This window comes from Rousettus aegyptiacus, unplaced genomic scaffold (genome assembly GCF_014176215.1).
Source record: "Rousettus aegyptiacus isolate mRouAeg1 unplaced genomic scaffold, mRouAeg1.p scaffold_m13_p_7, whole genome shotgun sequence".
Taxonomy (NCBI): Eukaryota; Metazoa; Chordata; class Mammalia; order Chiroptera; family Pteropodidae; genus Rousettus; species Rousettus aegyptiacus.
The window spans coordinates 72221145-72242618 of record NW_023416310.1 but is presented as its reverse complement, the minus strand read 5'-3'; the positions used below and the strand labels follow the sequence as shown (position 1 = coordinate 72242618).

At 58.2% G+C, this 21474-nt stretch overlaps 1 protein-coding gene across 1 annotated transcript in view; it reads right to left on the bottom strand.

Moving 5' to 3' along the window:
- The window catches only part of LOC107515941 (Grid2 interacting protein), a 29207-nt gene extending 9204 nt beyond the window's left edge, over positions 1-20003 (bottom strand). The window contains exons 1-8 of the mRNA XM_016155222.2: positions 19590-20003; positions 14661-14815; positions 6928-7176; positions 6651-6736; positions 4054-4123; positions 3498-3592; positions 2975-3158; positions 317-471 (exon numbers count right to left, since the gene is read on the bottom strand). Coding sequence (XP_016010708.2) covers positions 317-471; positions 2975-3158; positions 3498-3592; positions 4054-4123; positions 6651-6736; positions 6928-7176; positions 14661-14815; positions 19590-20003 — 1408 coding nt within the window. The remainder of the gene's footprint in view (positions 1-316; positions 472-2974; positions 3159-3497; positions 3593-4053; positions 4124-6650; positions 6737-6927; positions 7177-14660; positions 14816-19589) is intronic.
- Between the last annotated feature and the right edge of the window lie 1471 nt (positions 20004-21474).

Genomic DNA, 21474 nt, shown 5'->3' with positions numbered 1-21474 from the left:
GGAGGCTGGGCAGGTGGCTGTGGCCCACCCCACAAGGCCTCTTCTCACGACAAGGGAATACAACCCCATCATCCAAGGTCTCAACACCTGGTCACTGCTGCCCAGAGGGACTTATGGGGTAAAAAAGAACGATTCCTGGTTTAGGGATATGTGTGTCCACCCTACACCGAGTTTCTTGCTCAAACCCTCGACCCTCCCCATCGGGTGTGTATGTGCATGGCATGCGGGCACATCTGTGTATGGAGGCTGTAACACCTCACAGGTGAGAACGTCTGTCTCGTCACCTGGTGGGCTGGGACGGGGACGGGCTGCTTACCCGTCATGGCCGTGTAGCCCAGGAAGCACGCGATTTTCTCCTGGCAGAGCTCCTGCTCCTCATAAGTCAGCAGCTGGTAGATGAACTGCCAAAGCACCTGCTTGGCAGGTGTGTCCAGCACAGGGTAGACATCGACGATGAGGGTGTCGATGTTTCTGGGGGAGGACGCAGGAGCAAGAGGCTCGTTACTGAGGGGCTCACTGTAGGGTGCTGGGTAAGGACGGGAGAAGGGGACACCTCCAGGCCACAGAATTCAGGCTCATGCCCTGTCCCCTCTGTCCCCCCCACTGCCAAGACAGAGAAGTGGGCAGGAAGAAGGGTCATGGGGACAGGCCGCCCAGATTCAAATCCTGCCTCTGCCACTTACCAGCCAAGTGACCTTTCTCAAGTTACTTAACTCCTCTGTGCCTCAGTTTCCTCATCTGTAAAATGGGGATGAAAATAGTATCTAGAGCTGTTGAGAAGATAGAACTGTATGGAGCGTATAGGGAAAGCTGAGTCACTGTGTCAGGGATCAGCAAACGATGGCCCATGGGCCAAAATCGGGCTCACCACCTGTCTTTGTAAAGAAAGTGTTATTGGAACATGGCCACACCTATTTGTTTACATAGTTTTCAAGCGACAGCAGCTAAGTTGGAGACCATCTGGTCTGCAAAGGCTAAAATATTTACTATCCGGCCCTTCAGAAAATAGTTTGCTGATCCCTGCATTATGTGGAAAAATTAAACTGGCTCCCCACATAACACCACACATAAAGAACTCTAAGTGGCTAAAACAGGAAACTGCGAAAGATGAAATTATAAAATTAATAGAAGGTCATGCAGGAAGATATCTTTTGAGCTATGGGCAGGGGAAGGTTTCTTAAACAAAATTTCTCTGCCAAAGCAATGGGACCCAATGTGCACTGGATTCGATTATACAAAATCAAGGATATCTGTTCAGAGAAACATAACTTGGACACATTAACAGATATAACAGAAGTAAAAATAGAAGTAACAAATGGGAGAAGATAGTTATAATGTCCAAAATCGACAGGGACTCAGTATCTGATATATACAAGGAACTCCTACAAATCAACACAAACAAAAAGCCCAATAAAACAAAAATGGACAAAGCGTCCAAACAGGTCATTTACAGAGAAGGAAATGGAAAAAGTCGACAAGGACATTAAAAGATGTTTGAAATAATAATTAAGAACCCAAAATAAAGTAACGAGATATCGCTTCGTGGCTAAAAAGCCTAGCAAAAATGCAGAGCTGGATAGTGCCAGGTGTCGGTGAAGATGTGGGGCTGGGGACCCTGTCGGTGTGGGTGAAACGGTGCTCCAGGAAGCAATTGGCATGACCTAGTTAAATCAACAAATACCTTAATACGCAGCAATTCTGCTCTTAGAAGTAAATTTCAAATGAACTGTACACAGCGCCACAAGGAAGCGAACACGACGATGTTCATCACAGTGTTATTGTGATGGGAGAGAGTGGAGGTGTGTGTCGCTGGCAAGGTAAAGAGAGCTAAGACAAGTGGCTGTGAACCGTGGGAATTTGGCTGCGGCTGTAAATGGTGTGTGAAATGTACACAGAGAGACGCGGACAGCTCTAAAGACAGAGCAGTTAGTGAAAAAAAGTCAGACACGGAATGCAATACATAGCACGATGATACTGTAAAATAAAAATACATTATATGGAGCGATGCCCAGTTTTGGAGAACAGCTTTAGACGAAAGGATGCCCGTAAAACTCGTCAGACTGGGACTCAGACATGGAGTGAGGCCCAAAGGGAATGAGAGGCGGAAGTACCCCAATGTCCATCAACTGTCGAATGGATAAACAAAATGTGTTCTCGCCACACGACGGAATATTACTTGGCCATAAAAAGGGGATGAAATAGATGTTCTAAGTTGGATGAACATTGGAAATATTTTGCTAAGTAAAAGAAGCTGGACACAAAAGCCCACATGTTGAATGATTCTATTCATCTGAAGTGTCCAGAACAGGGAAATAGAAAGAGAAAGTAGGTGGGTGGTTGCTGAGGGTGGGAGGGGCGGAGAAGGGGCGGGTGGTGGTGAAAGGGTGCAGGGTTTCTTTCTGAGGTGATGAAAATGCTCTACAACTGAGTGCGGTGGCAGTTGTGCGTGTTGGTGAATACACTAAAAAGCAGCACACTGTGCATTTACATGGGTCGATGGTGTGGTATGTGAATTACATCTCAATAAAACTGTTTAAACAACAAAAAAAAGATGAACAAGGGAGGGGCTTTGCACGAACCATGACAATGATCCTGTTAACTGAGTGTGACAAATGCAGCCTGCTCTCACTGAGGTGCGAAAAGAAAGTCATCAAATCAACCCCCAAAGGGCCTGGCTGGTAGCGAGTGCCCACAGATGAGGGTCCCATCGATAATGCTGCAGGTGGGAACTGTACAGAGAAGATCGTGACTTGCTCCGGTCACGTGGCTAGGAGGTTTCAGAGTCAGGGCTTGTTCTGGGGCAGCCCCATTGTCGCCGCCTTGAGGTCCCAGTACCAGCTGCTGCCTTTTTGAGCCTCCCCCAGGAGAAGGGGGTGAAGAGGCTCAGGCAGGGAGATCTGGATGGTGAGTCTGGGCCAGGATTTGGGGTTCAACCAGGGGAAAGAGGTCCCCACCACCACTGCGGCCCGGCCACCTGTGCTGGAAGAAGCTCTCGAGGGCTCGGCAGACCCCGTAGCGCTCGGGGGGCGTGAGCAGGTGCTCCAGCTGCTGGCTGAAAGTCCTCCCCTGCACGCGGATGCTGGATGGCAGGATGTCCGCCACCCACTGCAGCGAGGTGAGCGCCGACGACGGGTTCGGGGAGTCCAGGGAATCGGAGTCTGCAGGGCCGCAGGCAGGAGGGGCACAGGTGACCCGGCACCCCTCCCTCTCCCCCCCCCGCCCCCCACCCACACACCCCGGCCGGTGTGTCGGTTTCCCGCAGCTGCCAGGGGACCGCCTGAGCGGGACTGCGGCTGCGCAGCCCCATGCAGCGGGAGGCACTGCTGCTGCCTACGGCTGGGGGCGGGGATGGCTGGAGGCGGGACCGAGGTGGTCCCCCTGGGCTCTACAGCGCCACCTGGGGAAGGATGCGGCGGGCTTGGGGGGAAATTGGGGTGGCGGGGTTGGGCCTCGGGGTCTCTGTGGGCTACAAGGCGAAGTGGCAGTGGGGGTCTCACCGCTGGCGAACGGGACGAGCCCCTCCTCCACCACCAGCGTGGGCATGGCGCCACTGCCCTGCAGCATGGACACCACCTTGTCGTGGGAGCAGTTCCTGCCAAGCGGAGATGGCCCAGGAAGGCCCGAAGGGATGAGCCCTGTCCACAGCCACCCGCCGGACCTCCCTGTCCTGCTCGCCGAGGCCACAGGGCACATGCACAGCTGGGCCAGGGCCCTGCCTCTCCTGCTCTTTAATTTCTGCAGAAGAAGCTCTGGGCCCAGCGCCCGCTGGACACTTCCGGGCACCGAAGGGGTCGCACCCATGTCGCCCCTAAGCCAGGCCTTCCCTGAAGGGGACGACACAGATGGTCTGTGTCCCTGGGGTGTTTTCTGGTTGGATGGACTGATGTCCTAGCTAGGGTGGGAGGAGAGACTCAAGAGTTCCCACAGGAATGGGGACAGACCCTGGGGACCAACTGGTCAGAGGAGATCAGGACCATGCCCGGATGTCCCAAGAGGCAGCAGTCTCGGGGGAGGGTTCACCACCAAGCTCTGGTGTCCCCAGTAGCCTCTGACCTCATGTCCAGTCCGTTGAGGAAGAGGATCCGGTCGCCCGACCTGAGGGACGCATTGTCAGCAGGGCTCCCTGGAGGCGAGAAGGGAGACTTTATAGGCGGGAAATGGGGCGGGTGGCAGATGAGAGCCAAATTCAGGCCAGCGGTGCCTGCACTGGACCCAGCACCTCTCTGCTCTGGACCGCTCTGGGCTGAGCCGGGGGTGGGTGTGCTCGGGGCGCGGGGACCAGTCAGCCTGAGCCGCTGGGGAAAGGAGGCGAAGGAGGTCTCGAGAACAGTGCTTCCCAGCACACGTGCCCCAGCCAGGCCCCTGCTGCAGACGCCATGCTCAGCACCCCCCCCCACACACACACACAGCTCCTCGTCATAGACCCCCCTGTGTCTTTGTCACCAGGAGAAAATGTGTCTGCTTTGGAGGGAGGCAGTCCTCTGCCTCAGGCTGGAAAACGCCATGTATTAATCATGTTTTTTAGGTGTCGATATCTTGGGGACTTGTTGATACAGGGAGGACCGTCCCTCTGGTACTAGCCAATTCCTAGAGATAACAAGTGTCTCTCTGCAGGCGTGCCTTTGAAACGCAAACCCAGCAATCCTGAGCCCACACCCCACCCCCTCCTCTGTAGGCTCTCACACTCTGAGCCACAAGGCACCTGTCCTTGTCACCCAGGGCCAGGCACCACACAACCAGGGTCCGCCCCTGTGCTTAGACCCCACTGAACTTATTCAAACAGCCAACCCCGAGTCTGCTCGCCCTGCCTTGCCTGTCCCTTCCCACAGAAACCACAGCAAAGGCTCTCGTCAACATTGTCCCCCTCCCTCTGCCTCCTGACCCGCCCTGGAGCTTCCCCGTGTGGCCCTGCAAGGCATGGCGCGCTTGCTCCTCTGGGGAACCGTGAGGAACAAACTATTTTGTCAACGGCAATCATCTCCTGATCTGTCGGCCTCGCCATGTCTGAATAATAAAACCTGCATTTTAAACACATGGAGGCAGCTGATTTAATTCTTCCTCTTTGCCTCGATGGCCCTGATGACCAGTACCTAACACCGGGGGCAGGGGTGGCTGATAAATGTGCTCCTGTGGTATAGACTTCTTTTCTTTCTGCCCCTTTTAATAGTTGTCACTGAATTTGATTTAGAGGTATGGAGGAGGGATGATAAATGCCTAAACAAAATATATTCTCAGATTATAAGTTCTCTCTTAAGGCTGTGGGGATTGTCGGGAGAGGAAGGGAATGATCGGGGAAGACTTCTGGGAAGATGGGTATGGGGCAAAGTCCTTCCCCTGGGACTGTAAAGGGGGCAGGAGTTATGGCGATAACAGATCCAAGCTGGCCTGCCTGGAAGCTTGGGCCAGCCTGGGGCGAGGGGCGGCGGTGAGAGGGGTTGTAGCAGGGGATTAAAGATCACTGGATCAGGAGTCAGGAGACCCTGGGTTCTGGTCCTTGATTTGCTGGTCTCTCTAGGCAAATGTAAAAGCTCCCATCAAAGCATCCGCTTGGACTTCCTATGCCAAGGATGGCCTGGGGTTACCAGCCTGGAGGCTGGATTGGGGAGAACAGCACACCTGGATTTTAACATGGCCCTAGGCCAGGTATCTCTGGCTACACACAGGGGAAGAGGCGAGGAGATGGGGGTGAGGAGGAAGCTCCCCAGAGGGCAGCCTTGGACCTCTTCACAATGACGGTACGTCCAAACCTAGTGGTGCAGAAATCCGAGAAGACCCAGAATGCCTCAGTCAACAGGGACTAGGTCTCAGAAAGATCCAATGGCTGGAACAATGATGCTAAGACACGGAGGTGCGTTTCTGGGGATCAGAAGACGCCCGTCTCACAAACCCATGCACCGGGCACGGGAGACGCAGAGGCAGAGGCAGTGATGGGGAGGCGTCCCCAGGGGCATCATGCTCAGGGGCCGGGAGGGGGTGGGTGCAGGACAGAGAGCAGATGACCCAGCCCTGTGGGGCAGTTCCAGGGAGAGAGAGTTGGGTTCAGCACCAGCAGACACTTCTGCCCCGGCCCGCACCCCAGACCTCTAGCACGGGAAGGGCCACCACTCACAGGTATTAACTTCTTCCCACACCTGCAGCCACTGGAGGGCAGGAAGGAGGAATTCCTGCTCTGCCTTCAGGTTGCCACCACTCCAGGAGGGAGAAGGGGAGGGGAGGGGGGGAGGGAAGTCTGGATTGGGGACTGGATAAGGGGCAGAGGCCCTGAAGCCCTGTCATCTCTCTGGGTCTGGCCCACCTGGCAAGGGCCCAGTTACCCAGTGGGCACTGGGTACAGGCCATGCTGTTTGGGGGCAGCCTAGGCAGACACCAGCTGTGCCCTGGCGCCCGTCCCGGAAGTACCCTAGCCCTCCCTGAGGACATAGGCAAGGTCTGAAGAGAGAACTTGGTCCACTTGGCTCAGGGCTGATCCTGAACTTGGATGGGGTTTGCCCCAACTCGGGCAGATGGATGATTTGGATCTGCTCCTCTGGGACACTCAGAGGACCCTGGCTACATGAGGTCGGTACCTGGGGAGTGGGAGAGGGGAGGGTGCTGAGGAGCGGCCTAGTAGGGTCCCTCACCTCACCCTGGACAACCCGCCCGCCCCTCACCAGGCAGGACAGACTCGATCCAGACGGGCCCGTGGCCGCGCAGCGTGAAGCCGAAGCTCTTGTTGCCCTTGTAGACTCGGACTGTCCTGGGGAGAAAGAACGGGCGGGTGGGGGCGGGCGGTGTGCGCTGCCCTCGCGAGCGGGGGCTGGGAGCGCAGGGGACGGCTAAGTCCCGTGTCCGCTCCCCTTTAGCTCCCCTACTTTCGCCCAACCCGCCTGGCGTCCAGCCCCATCCCGAGCCCACCCTCGGGCCCGGAGGCCCGCCTGCCTGGGGTACCTGCGCGCGCCCCCCGAGCCGGCGCGGCCGGCCAGCAGCGAGGCGGCCTTGCGCGGGGGCGGCTCGTCCGGGCGGCGCGGGGCGGCGCTGGCGCGCGTGGACACCAGGAGGCGCTCGGGCCGCTCCTCGCTGCGGCTCCGGCGCAGCCGCTGCGCGCTCTGCGCCCGCCGCGCGCGGCACAACTTGCCCAGCAGACCCTGTGACACCACCTCGTCGAAGCGCGCCCGGTGCTTCTTGGGGATGAAGATCCTGCCGGCGAGATGGCAGAGTCGGGGCGCGCCCCCAGACCGTACCCCAAGCGCGGCACACCGCGGCCCCAGGGCGCTGCCTGGTCTCCCGGCCCTGCACCCCCCCCCCCGGGGTGGCGGGCGCCCCAGTCTCCCCCTCGGTGTCCAGCCACGTGCTCCCAACCTGTCCCGCCACTCAGGGACCACGGCGCCCGTCTAGCTCTAGCTCCTACCTTCCCCAGCACTCTCTTCTGAGGGGCCTCGGTACCCCCAAAGCGAGTCCATGGACCGTGTCCTCCTGTCCTGCCTCTATCTGCCGGCCTCTCCCCCACTCCCTTCCTGATCTCACGCTGTCGCACCTGCCAGGCCAACCTCGGCCAGGGATCCCCACCGCCTGCCTCCTCCCAGCCTGGCTCCAGGCTACTTGGGATGGAGGAGCGAGAAGCCACGATCTGCCCTGGTCACCACAGTCCGGCCCTCCTGCTTGCGTCTCTGGCCGGCCCTCTGGCTGCCAGCTCTACAGCTGCGACTCAGTGTGCGGGAACCAGGACCTCCAGCCCTGCCTCTCTTACTTTCCCGCATACTGTAGCCCCTGCCCACCCGTACACTCTGTGCTTCCTCAACTAAACCGGGCTCAGCCTTCAATGCCCAGCACTGACTTCCTTCAGCTTAATCCTGTGTCTAAGCCCCCGCTACCTGGGCCGGCCAGGCCCTGGGCTTCAAAGCTGAAGGCACTGAGGTCCTGCTCTCAAAGAAGCCATGTGGAAGTGGTGAGAAGCAAGGGAAGCTCTCATGGTCCCTTTGGGGGTGGGGGGTCCCACACCCCAGGATGGTTCCTTGGTGACCATGAATCTTCTCTGCGACCCGGAAGCTCTTTGAGGTCTGGGTCTGTAGTTCGGCTTTGAGCCACAGTGACAAGCCAGGGCTCAGCGCATGGGAGGAACTCAGGGACTCAGTAAACAGGGGTGCTGCCACGACTGGTGGCCCCACCACATCTCTGAGTGACGGCAGCAGTTACCATCCTGGTGGCCTCCTCGGTCTGTGGCAGAGGACTCTGAGGCTCTGTAACTTTCCAGGGTTGCACAGCTAGCCCTTGGCTCTGCTGAGAGCCCCCGAAGTTCTCGTTGCTAGTGAGGTCTCCCTTTTGTTTTCTGTACCAGAAGCCAGTGCCAAGGGCATGGTGGGGAGGGGGGAGGAGAGGGGAGCGGTGGCCTTGTAGCCACCTGAAATGCAACCCCTCTGATGTTGCCCAGTGGCCCCCGCTCAGCTCCCTAGACCTCTGTGGGTGGGACTCATAAGGCCAGGTGGGCAGAATGGCTGCCTGGAAGGAGGGAAGGGGTGTGCACTCAGGAAGGAGAGTACCTCAGGGCCTGCCCTCCCACCCCCAGCGAGCTCTGCTCACGGATGTCCCAGGAAACCAAGAGGCCAGGAGGAATGACCTGCTCAACTCTGCCAGGAGCATCTTTGCCTGATCCGCCCATCCTTCCTCACCCGCAGCAATTCTCAAAATTTTAGAGCCTCAGCCTCATTCCCCAGATGGTCACTCAACGTCCCTGGAGCCTGACACCTCCATCTGCCTGGCCTGAAATTTCCCCACACCCTCCTGGACACACCACATCCCTCGTGCCCAGGCAAAGGAGGGATGACAAGCTGGAAACCGCCCACCTCACACTTTGGACTTCAAAAGGCATCAGCCTCACACCCCCAGACCCTGGGTCCAGTCTGGGCAGGGGCCAGATGATCATCCCAGCTCCATCCTCCGGCAGCAATTAGAAAAGACCCTGTCCCCCCAGGCGGGAACCAGAGTAAGTCACCAACTGCACAGGCAGGGGAAGGTAGGGTGGCTCTTCCCCTGGTTGGTGTCCTTGGGACTGAGCCAGATGCCCTTCCTGGCTTGTGTGGGCCCTCCACGTGGCTCGGTGTGGCCCAGGCAGCTCAGCCCAGCCTGGTCTTCTTAGAATCGACTATCCCAGCAGAGCCATGCACAACGGGGTCTCATGGGCTGCTGTGGTCCATCACCACCCCTCTGACCCTGACAGCCTGGCTATGGCTGCCCGAGGACGCCCAGGTCCCCACTATGCCAACAGGCTTCTCTGAGGCCGTAGGACTCTCGTGCGGCCACACAATGATGCTGTACTCAGGGTCAGTTCTCTTCTCTCTGCCTGGAGGGCGGGGGTCAGGTCTAAATCCACCGGCAGATCCCTGCCCTTGGGCTGCCCTGAGGTCCTCTCCCTCCTCCACATTCCCTGATTCCGCCCTCTGTCCAGGGCCCTTGACAGGCCCAGTCGCAGGAAGGACAGAGGGCTTTTCCATCCTGGCTGTTAGTCCCCATCCCGACCCCCAAGGCTGCCCGCGGGAACTCGCCCCCCTGTACCCTTCCAGTTTATGTCCATCCTGCCCAGCCCTCGCACCCCAACCAGGCACGGCGGGTGCCCACCCAGTGCCCCCGCTGCACCCCTCTCAGGCCTGCGCGAGGTGGGTCCCCCCACCGCCCGCCCAGGGCAAACGGTTCCCGGGGGCGGCGGACGCTACCGAAAGTGCCGGGAGAAGCCCTGGTCCTTCCCCATCTGGAGCCGCGGATGGTGGCGGCGCGGCAGGTGCCGACGTCAGGAGGTGGCCGAGCCGCGCCAGCAGAACGAGGACGCCGCGACTCCACGCGCCTCTGCCGGACCAGCGCGCGCGGCCCCTCCCGAGCCAGCCGGGCCGGCCCGGCGCCCGCCCCTACGCGGGTGGCTCCGCCCCGCCCCGCCCCGCCCCTCCGGGGGGACCCTTCATCTAGCTCGCGAGGAGCTGGGGCGGCTCCAGCTGTCACGGCGCCTTCTCTTGGCCCCCTCCATTAGTCCCTCCCATGCACCTCGCCTGCGATCTCTCAGGCTGGGCACCCGGGATGCCCGCATACTGGCGTGTCCCCAACGCCTGGCCGCAGGGGGACTGAACCCGACGGTTGGGAGGAAGCCCCGACTGCCCCTTGTACAGCCAGGCTGTCCGCTGGAGACGGCCTTTGCCCGGGGCCTCAGGGGCTCATTGGGAGTCAGGGACAAGTGTCTAGATTCCAAAAACAGAGGAAGGAGAGTGTAGGAGCCCCGGTGAGTGAGCGGAAGTGAAGGAGCCACCAAACCCCGCAGTTCCCAGGGGAGTGGGTGGGGGAGTACGGGCCCCCCAAGATGGGTTCCTCCTCCAGGGGGAGCAGAAGGGAGGCACAGCTACTGGAAGAGAGAGCAGGGAAGGGGAGCAGGACTCTTCCTGTGGCTCTGGGCCCGCCACTCCCTGGAAGCCAGCGCAGGAGCAGAGCCCAGGGGCCTGCATCGTTCCTTCTCTCTGATCCGAGTCCTGACTGCAGGTCACAAAGGCCTGATAGGTGTCGGGGAGCCAGCCCAGGGCATCTTGGGGAGGGACTTCTTGGCTACATCCTCAGCAGGGGACATCAGCACAAGGCTCTTTCCTCACCAAGAGGTGGCCACCACCTAGACAGGCTGGAACCGCAGAGGCAAGAAACCAGGGGACCCCACCTCTGTCTCGGCTTTGGGAATTTCTCACATGGCATCACCGGTGGGCTCCTGCAGCCCGCCACATGGAGGATGCTACGGACCTGACAGTCAATCTTGAATACTCTGTCCAGGCCACAATGCCCAACACACCTCCACCCCACGTTCCTGACCCCAGCAAGGCCACAACCCTCTGGCGACCCCTCAGGCCTGCATTTCTCCCTGGCAGCAGCAGGAAGCCAGAGCCGCGTCCTCCCCAAGCCTTGTCCTCGGCCCTGCCAGGGAGAGAAATGTCCCTGTGAGCACGGCTCCCTGACACCCACAGGGCCACAACTGTCACTTCATGATGGAGACATTCATGCTCGCTCCGTACGAGCTGCAATGGTCCAGAACCCAGCACCAGCCTGCCCGAAGGCTACGAACACTGCCCACCTTTCTGTGGGCAGAGAAGATGCCGGCACAGAGCAGATGCTCACGCTCGAATCCAGACACAGCCAGCAGTGCACACACTGCCTCGGCGCCAGTGAAGGCACCGGCAGAGGCAGCAGCTGGCACGTGTGGTCAGAGGACCCAAAGCAGCATGGGGCGGCCAGAGGTCAGGCAACGTCTGGCCTTCCCTGAAGTGCCTACCCCAGCAAGACAGTGCTACCAAAGGCGGATCACTCTGGAGCGGCGGAGCTCAACGGGGAGGCTGACCATTTTGTCCCCCCCCCCCCACCAAGGGACATTTGGCACTATCCAGAAATATTTTGGACTATCACAAAACGACAACTGGCAGGGGGCTATACTACTGGCATCTAGTGGGAGGAGGCTAGGGAGGCTGCTAAATACCCCGCAATGCACAGAGCAGTCCAACAACAGAGAATGACTGGGCCGTGGTCGAGAAACGTCTCTAAGGAGAGAGGGACCGTCCTCAGGGGACGCTGAGCTAACTGAGCACATTTACACGCCTGGCTCTTCCAGCTTCGCCGTTTCACAGACTTCTCGCGATAACGTTGTCTCGCAATAGGGTGTCCCTGACGCTCGTCCTTATAGCAGAAGAGGGTGAAGGAAGTACAGATATTCCCTCACCCCCTCACCCCCAGATTCTCAACCAATCTCTTTTCTGTTTGCGGCTGGCAGAGTTCATTTACGTTGTTTCCTTCCAAGAACCCCGCTGGGGACATGTAGGTATTACTGTCACCCTTTTATAGATAAACGGTACAGGCCAATGATCCTGTTCAAGGCCGCACGGCTAGTGAGTGAACTCGGGGTTCCAGCTAGGTCTGTGGGGATTTCCAATTCCAGCTTCCTCCGCCACCTCCGTTGCTCCCCCCGCCCCCATGCGTACCCCTCCCTCGCTTATTTCCTGAAACACTAGCAGACCCTGAAGCCTGTCGAGCTTTCCTGTTCCCCGCTCACCACTTCGCACTTTCCAAAGTACCTGGTTTGTCCTAATTAGAAAGCCATTTTATCACTTCATCAAATTGGGATCCCTTTGGGGACAGACCCAAATTAGGCTTGGAGCCTTGGGATTAGCTGCCGTTGTCAAGGAAGATGAGCCCCATTCCTGGCGTTGCTGTCACTGACCCCAATCTCCCTCTCAAAGAACCTTCTGCAACGATGCCTACGCATGCTCCGAACGGTCGCCAGGAGCCCTGTGTGGCTGCCGAGCACTTGAACGGTGGCTAGTGAGACTGGGAAGCTGAATTTTAAATTGTATTTAATATTCATTACATTTAATTTTAAATAGCCACACGGAGCCAGTGGCTACTGTGTACTAAATGGCCCGGCTTCTTCTTTCTCCCCGCGCCTTCTCTTTTGGCCACTGGGACCACCCCTCAGAGGCCACAGGGTGATCTGGATGGGTTCTAGCCTCTGTTGAGCGAGCGCGCACACATGGGGGAAGGGAGTCCCAGGGCTGCAGCAGCAGGAGGTCTTCGCGGCCCCTCCCCTCATGCAGGATGGTTCACAGCTGGGTGCCGTTGGGCATGCAGTGTTGGGTACCCATGATCCTGTGTGGCACCACCCTACCTTGGCGCTCAGGGGTCCACCCCTGTGGCTAGGTGCCTGGCCCTGAAGAACTCCCCCATTTCCACAGGACACACCACCAGACTCCACCAGTCACTGCCTGAGCCACAGCATTGGTGCCTGCTGCCTCCTCCGAGGAGCCCGCCCTGGTTGCCCCCTGATGATGTAGCCCTTGGCTGTCTCCCGCAGCACTCAGCCCCGGGAATCACAGCTAACTGTGTCCGTGACTCCTCCACGCCCCCTGAGCTCTGTTGGAGAGGTGCCGGGTGGGGAATCACTGCATCCCCGGGCCACCAGGGCCTGGGGGGTGGGAGCTGGGGAGGTGGGGGTGAGAGCGGCTGAAGCCACACTGCCGGGGTACCTGTCTCTGCCAGCAGAGCCCAGCTGGGCGCCAACCCCTCCTCCAGCAACCTCCCCAATTTTCCTGTCGCACTTGACACGCGCTGACTACAGAGGCTGCTGTTTCATCCTCGCCAGCAGCGCCCCGAGGACGCTGCGGGGCACCGGCACCCCAGCTGTCCAGGATTCCCACTTCCCAAGCGCCACACCGCGCGCCCAAGGGGGCGCCTCCCCCACCCCGGCTCTTCCTGCCCCGCCGCTAGGCGCTTGGGGACCAGCTGCGGACTGGAAAGGCAGGCGTGGGGGCCATCCCGGCAGCGGCGGCGGGGACCGCAGCCAGGCGAAGGGATCGGAGGGGGCCTCCGGCGGAGTCCGGATGCTCGCAGCCTTGAGACGTGCGCCAACTTCCCAGGGGACAGCCCGCCGCGCTCGCCCCTGGCCCAGCCCTGGCGGAGCAGGGCGGAGGGCTGCCCACCCATCGCCTCTCCAGGGAGCCCTCGGCTCCTCTCCACCGCAAATTCTGCTCCAGAAATAACTTTCTTTTTTTTCCTCTCCGAATTTTCCCGGGAAGGGGCGGGCCCCTAACTCACCCCAGGCAGCTCATGGTGGCCTCTTTCGGTGGCCTTCCGTGCTCGCTGCAGAGCTGAGGCGCAGCGGCCGCCAGGGCTTGGGGGGGGGGCGGAGGGGGAGGTGGTGGCCATCCCCGTCCCTGACATTGGCCAGGCCCAGAGGGAGGGGCAGGCTGCGGGGTGAATGGCAGCGAGGGGAGGGGGCGGGCTGAGCCCAAGAAGGGGGAGGGGAGGGGCGGGAGAGCAGTCACAGCCGCCGGAGGCGGGGTGAAGCGAGAGACCCCCCGCAGGACCCCCGCAGGGAACCGGGAACGCAGCGCAGGCCCAGGGGGACCTGATCAAAGCCGGGCAGCGTCGGGCAGTGACACCCGGACAGGAGAAGCCGAAGCCGGGAGGGGGCCCAGGAGAGGCCTTGGGCCACCTCAGATGGGGACCACCCGGAGTTTTGTTTTTGTTTTTTCTTTCCCTAAAGAATAAACTTCCGAGGTCCAAGGCTGAGCAGAAGAGCAGAAAGTGCACAGCTGGCTCGAGTCACACTCCTGCGCCTGCCCCTCCTGTGCTGTGTGACTTCCGGCCAGCCTCTTAGCCTCTCTGAACCCCAGTCCGTCTTTGTGAAACGGGAGTAATAAACGGGAGGGGATTCAGAGAGGGTCCTCTAGGGTGCTGGTGAGGTCACGGCACACAGCCAGCATCGTCGAAGGGTGGCGAGGACCCGGGTGTCAGGGGCCCACGCGGCACAGCCCTGGACTTCGCATAGTGCCGCTGTGCCGTCTCCGTAAAGAACCAGGAGTATCTTGGCATCCTGTTGATTTCTACCATCTGGGTTTGGGGCTAGAACAGGGGAGGCTGTGCCTTCAGAAGGGGAGACGGGGCCCCTCTGCGCCTGTCTCGGCTCAGCGGTTAGCAGCCCCTTCCTTCTCACTCAGCGTGACGCCGAGCCAGAGCTGCCCTCCTGGGGGGCACGGGCCCCCTCTTGCTCTGGGACCGAAGGGGTTCAGCTCGGGAGCATGCTAGGAGGCAGCAGTGCCTGGGGTGGCCGAGGGAGAGCAGACCTCCCAGAGTGAGCCGCACCCTGCCTGCCCACCCCACCTCGGCTGAGGTACCTGAGGTTGTCCAGGAGCGGCCCACGGGCGTCCTGGGGCAGTGCCAGGGTGAGCGCCCACACCAGGTCATCCACCCGCTGCTCCGCCGCAAACTGCTTCAGTGCAGCGAACACCTGCTCCTTGGCAGTCGGCTGGTCCCCCAAGATCTCATCCACCTGCACGGAACGGTCCTGCGAAGGTCACAAGGGACCCAGGGAATCGCCGGCCCCCTCCCTCCCTCCTTCAGCTTAGCTGACACAGCAGCCCTGCCCGAGCCCAGGGGTAAGCACCCTGCTAGGTCACTTCGTTTGAAACCTCAGCAGCCCCAGGACGCCGGCCGGCTAGGACCTTCTGTTTACATCGAAGGAAACTGAGGCTGCAGAGGTGAAAAGACTTGCCTAGGGTCACAAGGTCAGGACTCAAGCCCAGAGACAGCCCTTCTACCGAACATCTTAAGAAGCAAAGCAGTCATTACGAGAGCATGAATGTGTGCCAGGCACACTCCGTAATTGCTAGTTACTATTATTATAATACTATGCTCCCTTCTACCACACCGTTGGCTGAGCGATCCCACAGAGAACATTCCGGCTTCACAAAAAAGCCCCGGAGTGCATCTTAGCCCTGCGCGTGGACTCCCTCAGTGCTTTCTCTGGACTTCTGTGCCCCTCGTGTTTGTAATCTGGTCATCTCAGAGAAGTCTGGGTGGCCGATGAAGATGCGCGTGTAGCACACTTATTTGGGGGATATTTGTAGTTTATTGGCTATTTAGCCAAGAAGGGAGGAAACTCCAAATGGTGGGAGGCAAGACCCTGGCAGCTGTGCTGTAGCGTTCGCACCTGGAGGCTCTTGTCCAGGGCTTTGGCCCTTGAAGGAACGACGCAGAGATGCGGGACGGCAGAGCTTGTTCGGGGCAGTGCCGAGGCCCACAGCTCTCCGTCGGCACACGCTTCCTGGAGGATGCTTTAGACAGCTGTGCTCCGGGTCGCTGGTCTTTTCTCCGGCCTCCAGCACTGATGCTGTGAACCGTCCCGCACGCAGGTTCCTTTCCTGCACGTTAGTGGAGTTGACTCCCGATGTGATGTAGCCAAGTTCGCGCCACACTCTGCAACATGGACATCGTTGATGCTGGGGTATTTCTTCACATTCTAACATCTCTGAGATGAGGACGTGTCATATGCGTAACTGTCATTCCTGCGCATGCGTGAATCTGGTCACAGGTGTTACATCCACTGAATTATGTGCATTGCTGGTGCTAAATATGTCCGAATAAGACTGAAAGTCCTCTTTCAATAATGACTAAATTATGTGACAAGAAGATAATAAGGAAGCACGTGTCATGGGTTAACTGGCAGGGATTTTTCTTAGCGGTAATAAAACAACGGTGCATCTTGCAATTGACAGCGTTTTAGATTTGATGCAACGTGGTACTCTTTGGCCAGTGAGAGTGATGCTGTTAATCTTTATTTAAAATCACGAAATGAGGAGTGACAGCTAAGGGGTACAAGGTTTCTTTTTGGGGTGATTAAAATGTTCCGAAATCGACTGTGGCGATGGTGATACAACTCTGTGAACATACTAAAAACCATTGCTGTACACTTGAAATGAGTAAATTATACGGCATGTGACTTATATCTCACAAGGAAAAGTGATAAACGGGCAAGTGAAAAAAACAGATAATTGAATGGAACACATAGCATTACATTTTTTACATATGATTTTACATGTGTTTGTGCATATGAAATATGCACTAAGTGTTGTACTGATTTGGATTTTTTATAATTCGGTGGTTTCCATTTTTCCTACATTGAGCTTGTATGACATGTAGTCAGGAAAATAAACATATTATCATTGTTTCTTCTCCCCCCCCTTTTTTTTCACTGTTTTAAAAATTCTCACGAAAGAAAATGTACCATTGTAACCGCTGTAATGTGTACGTTTCGGCGGGATCGAGTGCATTCATGCCGTTGTGTAAATATCCCCACTATCTCTTCCCAGAACTTTTTCCTCCCCCTAAATGAAAACCTATCCGCAGTCACTCCCCATTTCCTTATTCCCAGCCCCTGGCAACCACTAATTTACTTTTCTGCGTCTATGGATTTGCGGAGACCGGATATAGGCGATGGAATCACACAACGTGCAGGCTTCTGCGACTCGTGTTGTTACTTTTTTAAGTGCGTCAGCTAACCACTGTTTGTCCATACCCCATGAGAGCCCTCCTTGTTCACCGAGGGTCCTGGGATGTCTCTGGGCCCTGCCATCCTGAGCTGACCCTGAAGCAGAGACTGAGTGGCTGAGAGAGTGTGTGAGTTTGCCATGCACCTCTCTCGGGGACATGTGGGTGTGACTTCAGCCAGAAGCAGGGCTGTCGGGTACCACCTCACTCGCCTTCCACCCACCTCCAAACTTCTAAACGGACACTGCGTCCTTCCCCTCCATCCTCCACTCTCAGAGGATGAAGAACTGAAAAGTCACTCGGACGTCACTCCTCAGGGGGTCCTTCCGGATTGCCCTGTCCCCTGCTTATTTCTTCACTTTGTTACCTTTACCCAAAATAGCTTGTTCTTTGAGTTGTCTACTTCCTTTGTCCCTTTGTCTCGTCAGCTGCACGAGAGCAGGCTCTCCACCTGTCCTGGTCTCAGCCGTTTCCCCAGTCCTTGCACGTCACGGTCCCTAATCGATAACCGCCAAACACCTGGATCTCAGCGTCTCTGCGGCCACCTTCCCTGTAGCTTATTTTAACGTGCAAGTCTCTCCCAACCTATAAATAAATAAGTAAACGAGTCCCCTTCGCCCTGCACACCTGTCCTCCTCTTGTTGTTCTGGCCCAGCACTGTCTACAACTGCCCTCACCCCTACTTGCAGCACGTGCGACAGCGGTCTGGCCGAGGACCCCGCAGTGGAACTCCTGCATCTTCACCGTCAGCCCAGAACTTGCCCCTGATCTTCAGCGCTGTGTCCCCGACTGCTTCCTAGACGGTGGCACAAGAGGGCTGGGGCAGGGGGCTTCCAGAACATCCGGTCAGAGGCCACTCTATGCGCGTGCTTGAGTCCTAGCATGCGCACGCCCCAAGTCTGTGAGACCGTCTCCTTCACCAGATACAACAGCCCGAGATTCAGGCCTGACCTCTCACTTATGCCCAGCCCCAGGCACAGGGCCTGGCATATAGCGGGCAATTGGTGAATGTTTATGGAACCAAACCAAAGAGCCACACATGGCCGGCCGTTCTCGTGTAGCATGTCCAGCAGTTTCCCCGCCGACTTCAGTTCCCCTTGCGGTGAGCAGGGCAGGCTGCAGCGCCAGGCACCCCCTTCTCGTGCACCCACCATGTCCATCCAGAAAGCTTAGTGATTTTGAAATCAAAGTCAGCTGCAGCCTCGATTCAAAGGAGAACATGGCTAGCTGGAAAGACGTTTTACGTAAGAAAGAGGAAAAAATAGTTCCCCCCTCCTGGGGCCTGTGCCACAGTGCGGTTTCGGTGTCAGTCATTATCCAGATGCTCTCAACCTACATCTAAGCATGCGGCACCATCACGGGACACTAATGGATTTTCTAATAAATGTCAGATTCTTCAAGGAGGAAAAACTGGGACAGGGCGAGTGCTGGCGAGAGTTTGGGAGCTGCTTGCTGAAAACCGATGGGGGATCCACAGACGCCCTTGATCTTCCCGAGGCGGTCTTCTTTCGGGATTTGTTCTCAGATTTGGAGATGCCGGTGAGCTGTAACCAGATTCCATCACTTTCTATGTCCCCTTGCCAGAAAACACACTGCAGCTGGCCTGGGCAGCTGGTCAGAGTCCACCCTCTGCTGATGACCACGCGGGCCCTGCTTGCTGGCCAGATCTGCACGTCCATACTGCCCCTCTGGGGGCCCTGACCATGCCGCTTTTCGACTCTCCGGCGGTGATTGGACGGCGTCTGGGAGTGGCCTTTGGCTCTGGAGAAGGTCATCTGGGATTATACTAGACATCACTAGCTGCTACTGTCTGAATGTTTGTGGTCCCCCCACCTCAATTCATATGTCGAAAACCTAATATCCAATGTGACGGTTTTAGGAGGTGGGGCCTTTGGGAGGTGATTAGGTCCTGAGGGTGGGGGCTTCATAAATGGAATTAGCGCCCTTATGAAAGAGACCCCAGAGAGCACCCCAGCTCCTTCCACCCTGTGAGGACAATGAGAGGTCTGCAACCCACAAAATGGCTCTCACACCACTATGTCGGCACCCAGACCTCAGATTTCTGTCCTCCAGGGCCGGCAGAAATTCATTCCTGTTGTTCATAAGCCACCCAGTCTCTGACATTTTCTTATAGCAGCCCAAGTGGATGAAGACATTATGTTAGTAATACAGGCAATTCTAGAAAGAATGATGCGCTGCTACATGCAAGGTGGATGAACATCACAGACATGGTGTTGAGCACAAGAAGCCCGGCACCAAAGAGTATATACTGCCTAACTCCATGCCTATGAAGCTAACAGATGCAAAAATCATCTGTAACGATGGAAGTCAGAATAGCAGTGACTTCTTTATAGGGCGGGTCAATAGACAAAGAAAGGGGCGCACAAGAGGCTTCTGGGGTGAAGGAATCATTCTATATTCAACATTCTATTATTATCTATATTCTGTTAGTCTGTATTTTGATCAGGGTGGTGGTTATAAGAGTGTATCATATGTAAAATTAATTGAGCTGTACACTTAATTCACTTAACTGTACAACTGTCTACCTCAATAAAGAAGAAAAGCTACCTCTACAAAACAAGCGAACAGAATTACAAAATTAGGTACAAGGCCATGCGGCTTGCGTGTCATTATACTTCTAGTCGATATGTCCCGAGAAGATGCCTCAGCTCCAGGCCCACGCTAGGCCCCGGAGAGCCTGCCCCGCCCACGGGCCCCCCACGCCCCGCCCACGGCCGCCCAGACCCCGCCCCCAGCCCCCGCCCGGCGCGCCCTACCTTGCGGCTGAATTCCTGGGCTTTGCGCCTGCGTTCTCGGTGCACCGCGTCGGGGCGCTTGCGGCCAGCGAGGCGCAGCAGCTCACGGCCCAGAGAGAGGCAGCGGCCCGGGCGCGGGGACCGCGACGCTGTGGCCGGGGGCTCGGGGCCAGATCCCGCGTCGAGGCCGCCGTCAGGGCCTGGGAGCACGCCGAGGCTGGGCGGCACGCGCGGGCAGCGCCGGGCCAGGCGCACGAGGTGCTCGCGGCTCAGGCCGCCGACGGCCAGCCCCTCCACCTCCAGGATCTGGTCCCCGGGCCGCAGCCCCCCGGCGTGCGCGCTGCTCCCTTCAGCCACCTCCAGGACGAAGCAGGGCCCGGAGCCTCCCAGCCGGAAGCCGAAGTCCTCCGGCCAGCCCTGGTTGGTGGCGGGCATGACAGCAGTGGCGGTAGGCCTGGAGAGAGGCGGCACACAGGGGGACTGCTTGTGGCCCTGTCTGCAGTGCTGCCTGCCACTCGATGGCCCAGGAGGTGCGCTATAACCTCCTGGAGGATCGGTTCTTAGGTACTGTCTGAACTCCTGGAGACAGCTGGGCCTAAAATTCACCAACTTCCCTATGACCAAAGGACTTCCCGGTGATACGAGGTCACAAATTCCTGCTGACTTTTGGCCTTGGAGCTTTAAGGCTCCTGACCTCCCTGGGGAAGCATGGTGTAGCTGATCTAGGGTCTGGGCTCCCGGCTCTAGGACAGGCTCTGGGGAGGAGGTGCCTCTGTCCTCCCAGGCGGGCCACATGGTCGGGCGGGATGGGCTGGAGGCACAAACGCCCAGCGCGCGAGGCCTGTGCTGGACGGAACCCTCCGTGTGTGTTTGTGTGTTCCCTGTCTGTAGAACAGGGATTCCTTTCAGGAGCGCGTGGATGGCTCTGAAATTGTGGGCAATACAGGGTGTGAAGACTCGGTTTTCTGGGGGAAGAGTCCACGGTCCCAGGCCTTCCTGGCCCTGGCTTAGCAGAGCCTCAGAGGGCCGGGCTTTGAAGGCCCAGCCTGGGTGGCCCTCAGCCCTCCCCGGGTGCTTGGAGACCCTCGCCCATGGGAGTCATGCTCCTTTGGGCTCCCTCTCCTAGGACGCCTGGGGAACGCTGCTTGGAAGCTGGGCCGGGAGGAGACCTAGGGTTCCACAGCATCACAGACTAAGAAGTAATGCCCCTGAGTGACATCCCCTGAGAACCGGTGTCACCCGCCAAGAGAGCACGATGTGAGAACTCCTCGCGCTGGGTGGAGTGGGGGCTGGCACACCCCAGGAGCTCTGGTCCTCCTCTGCCAGGAGGTGCAGCTGCCACGGAGCCTCCTTTGTCGCTTGGTGGCTGCCCTGGACACCATGAAGGGTGGGGGCATCACCACGTCTTGGAGGGGCTCATGCCGTGACAGAAGCAAGCAGCTTCTCCACAGTCAAGGAGGGCAGGCTAGACACTCTGAATTTGGGGCCAGGGTAATGCTCGCCCTCCGGGTACACACCTGTTCTGAACAACACACCTGCGACAGGGCTGCCTGTCAGAGGTGAGCCAGCAACTCCTAAAACCTCTACACCCAGCCCGTGGTGCCCACAGGGCCAAAGAGGCTGCCAGTGCTCGGATGCTCCTGGCTTTCACCATGTCAAGCCCTCCAGCCCTGAAGACCAACCCCAGCCCGCTCCCACTTACCCAGAGCCCCCGCTGAGGGCCCCTCTCTGCCACCTGGCCTTTGCCCAGAAGCAGGAATCCAGGCTCCTGACAGGACTGACTGGACTAACTCAGGGCACAAAAAGGAGACGTGCCAGGGCCGCCATCACAGCATTTCGGGTGCTGCACCCCCACCCCCAGATCCGCTCACCTGTTCTACTGGTGCCTGCAATGGACGCGGTGACA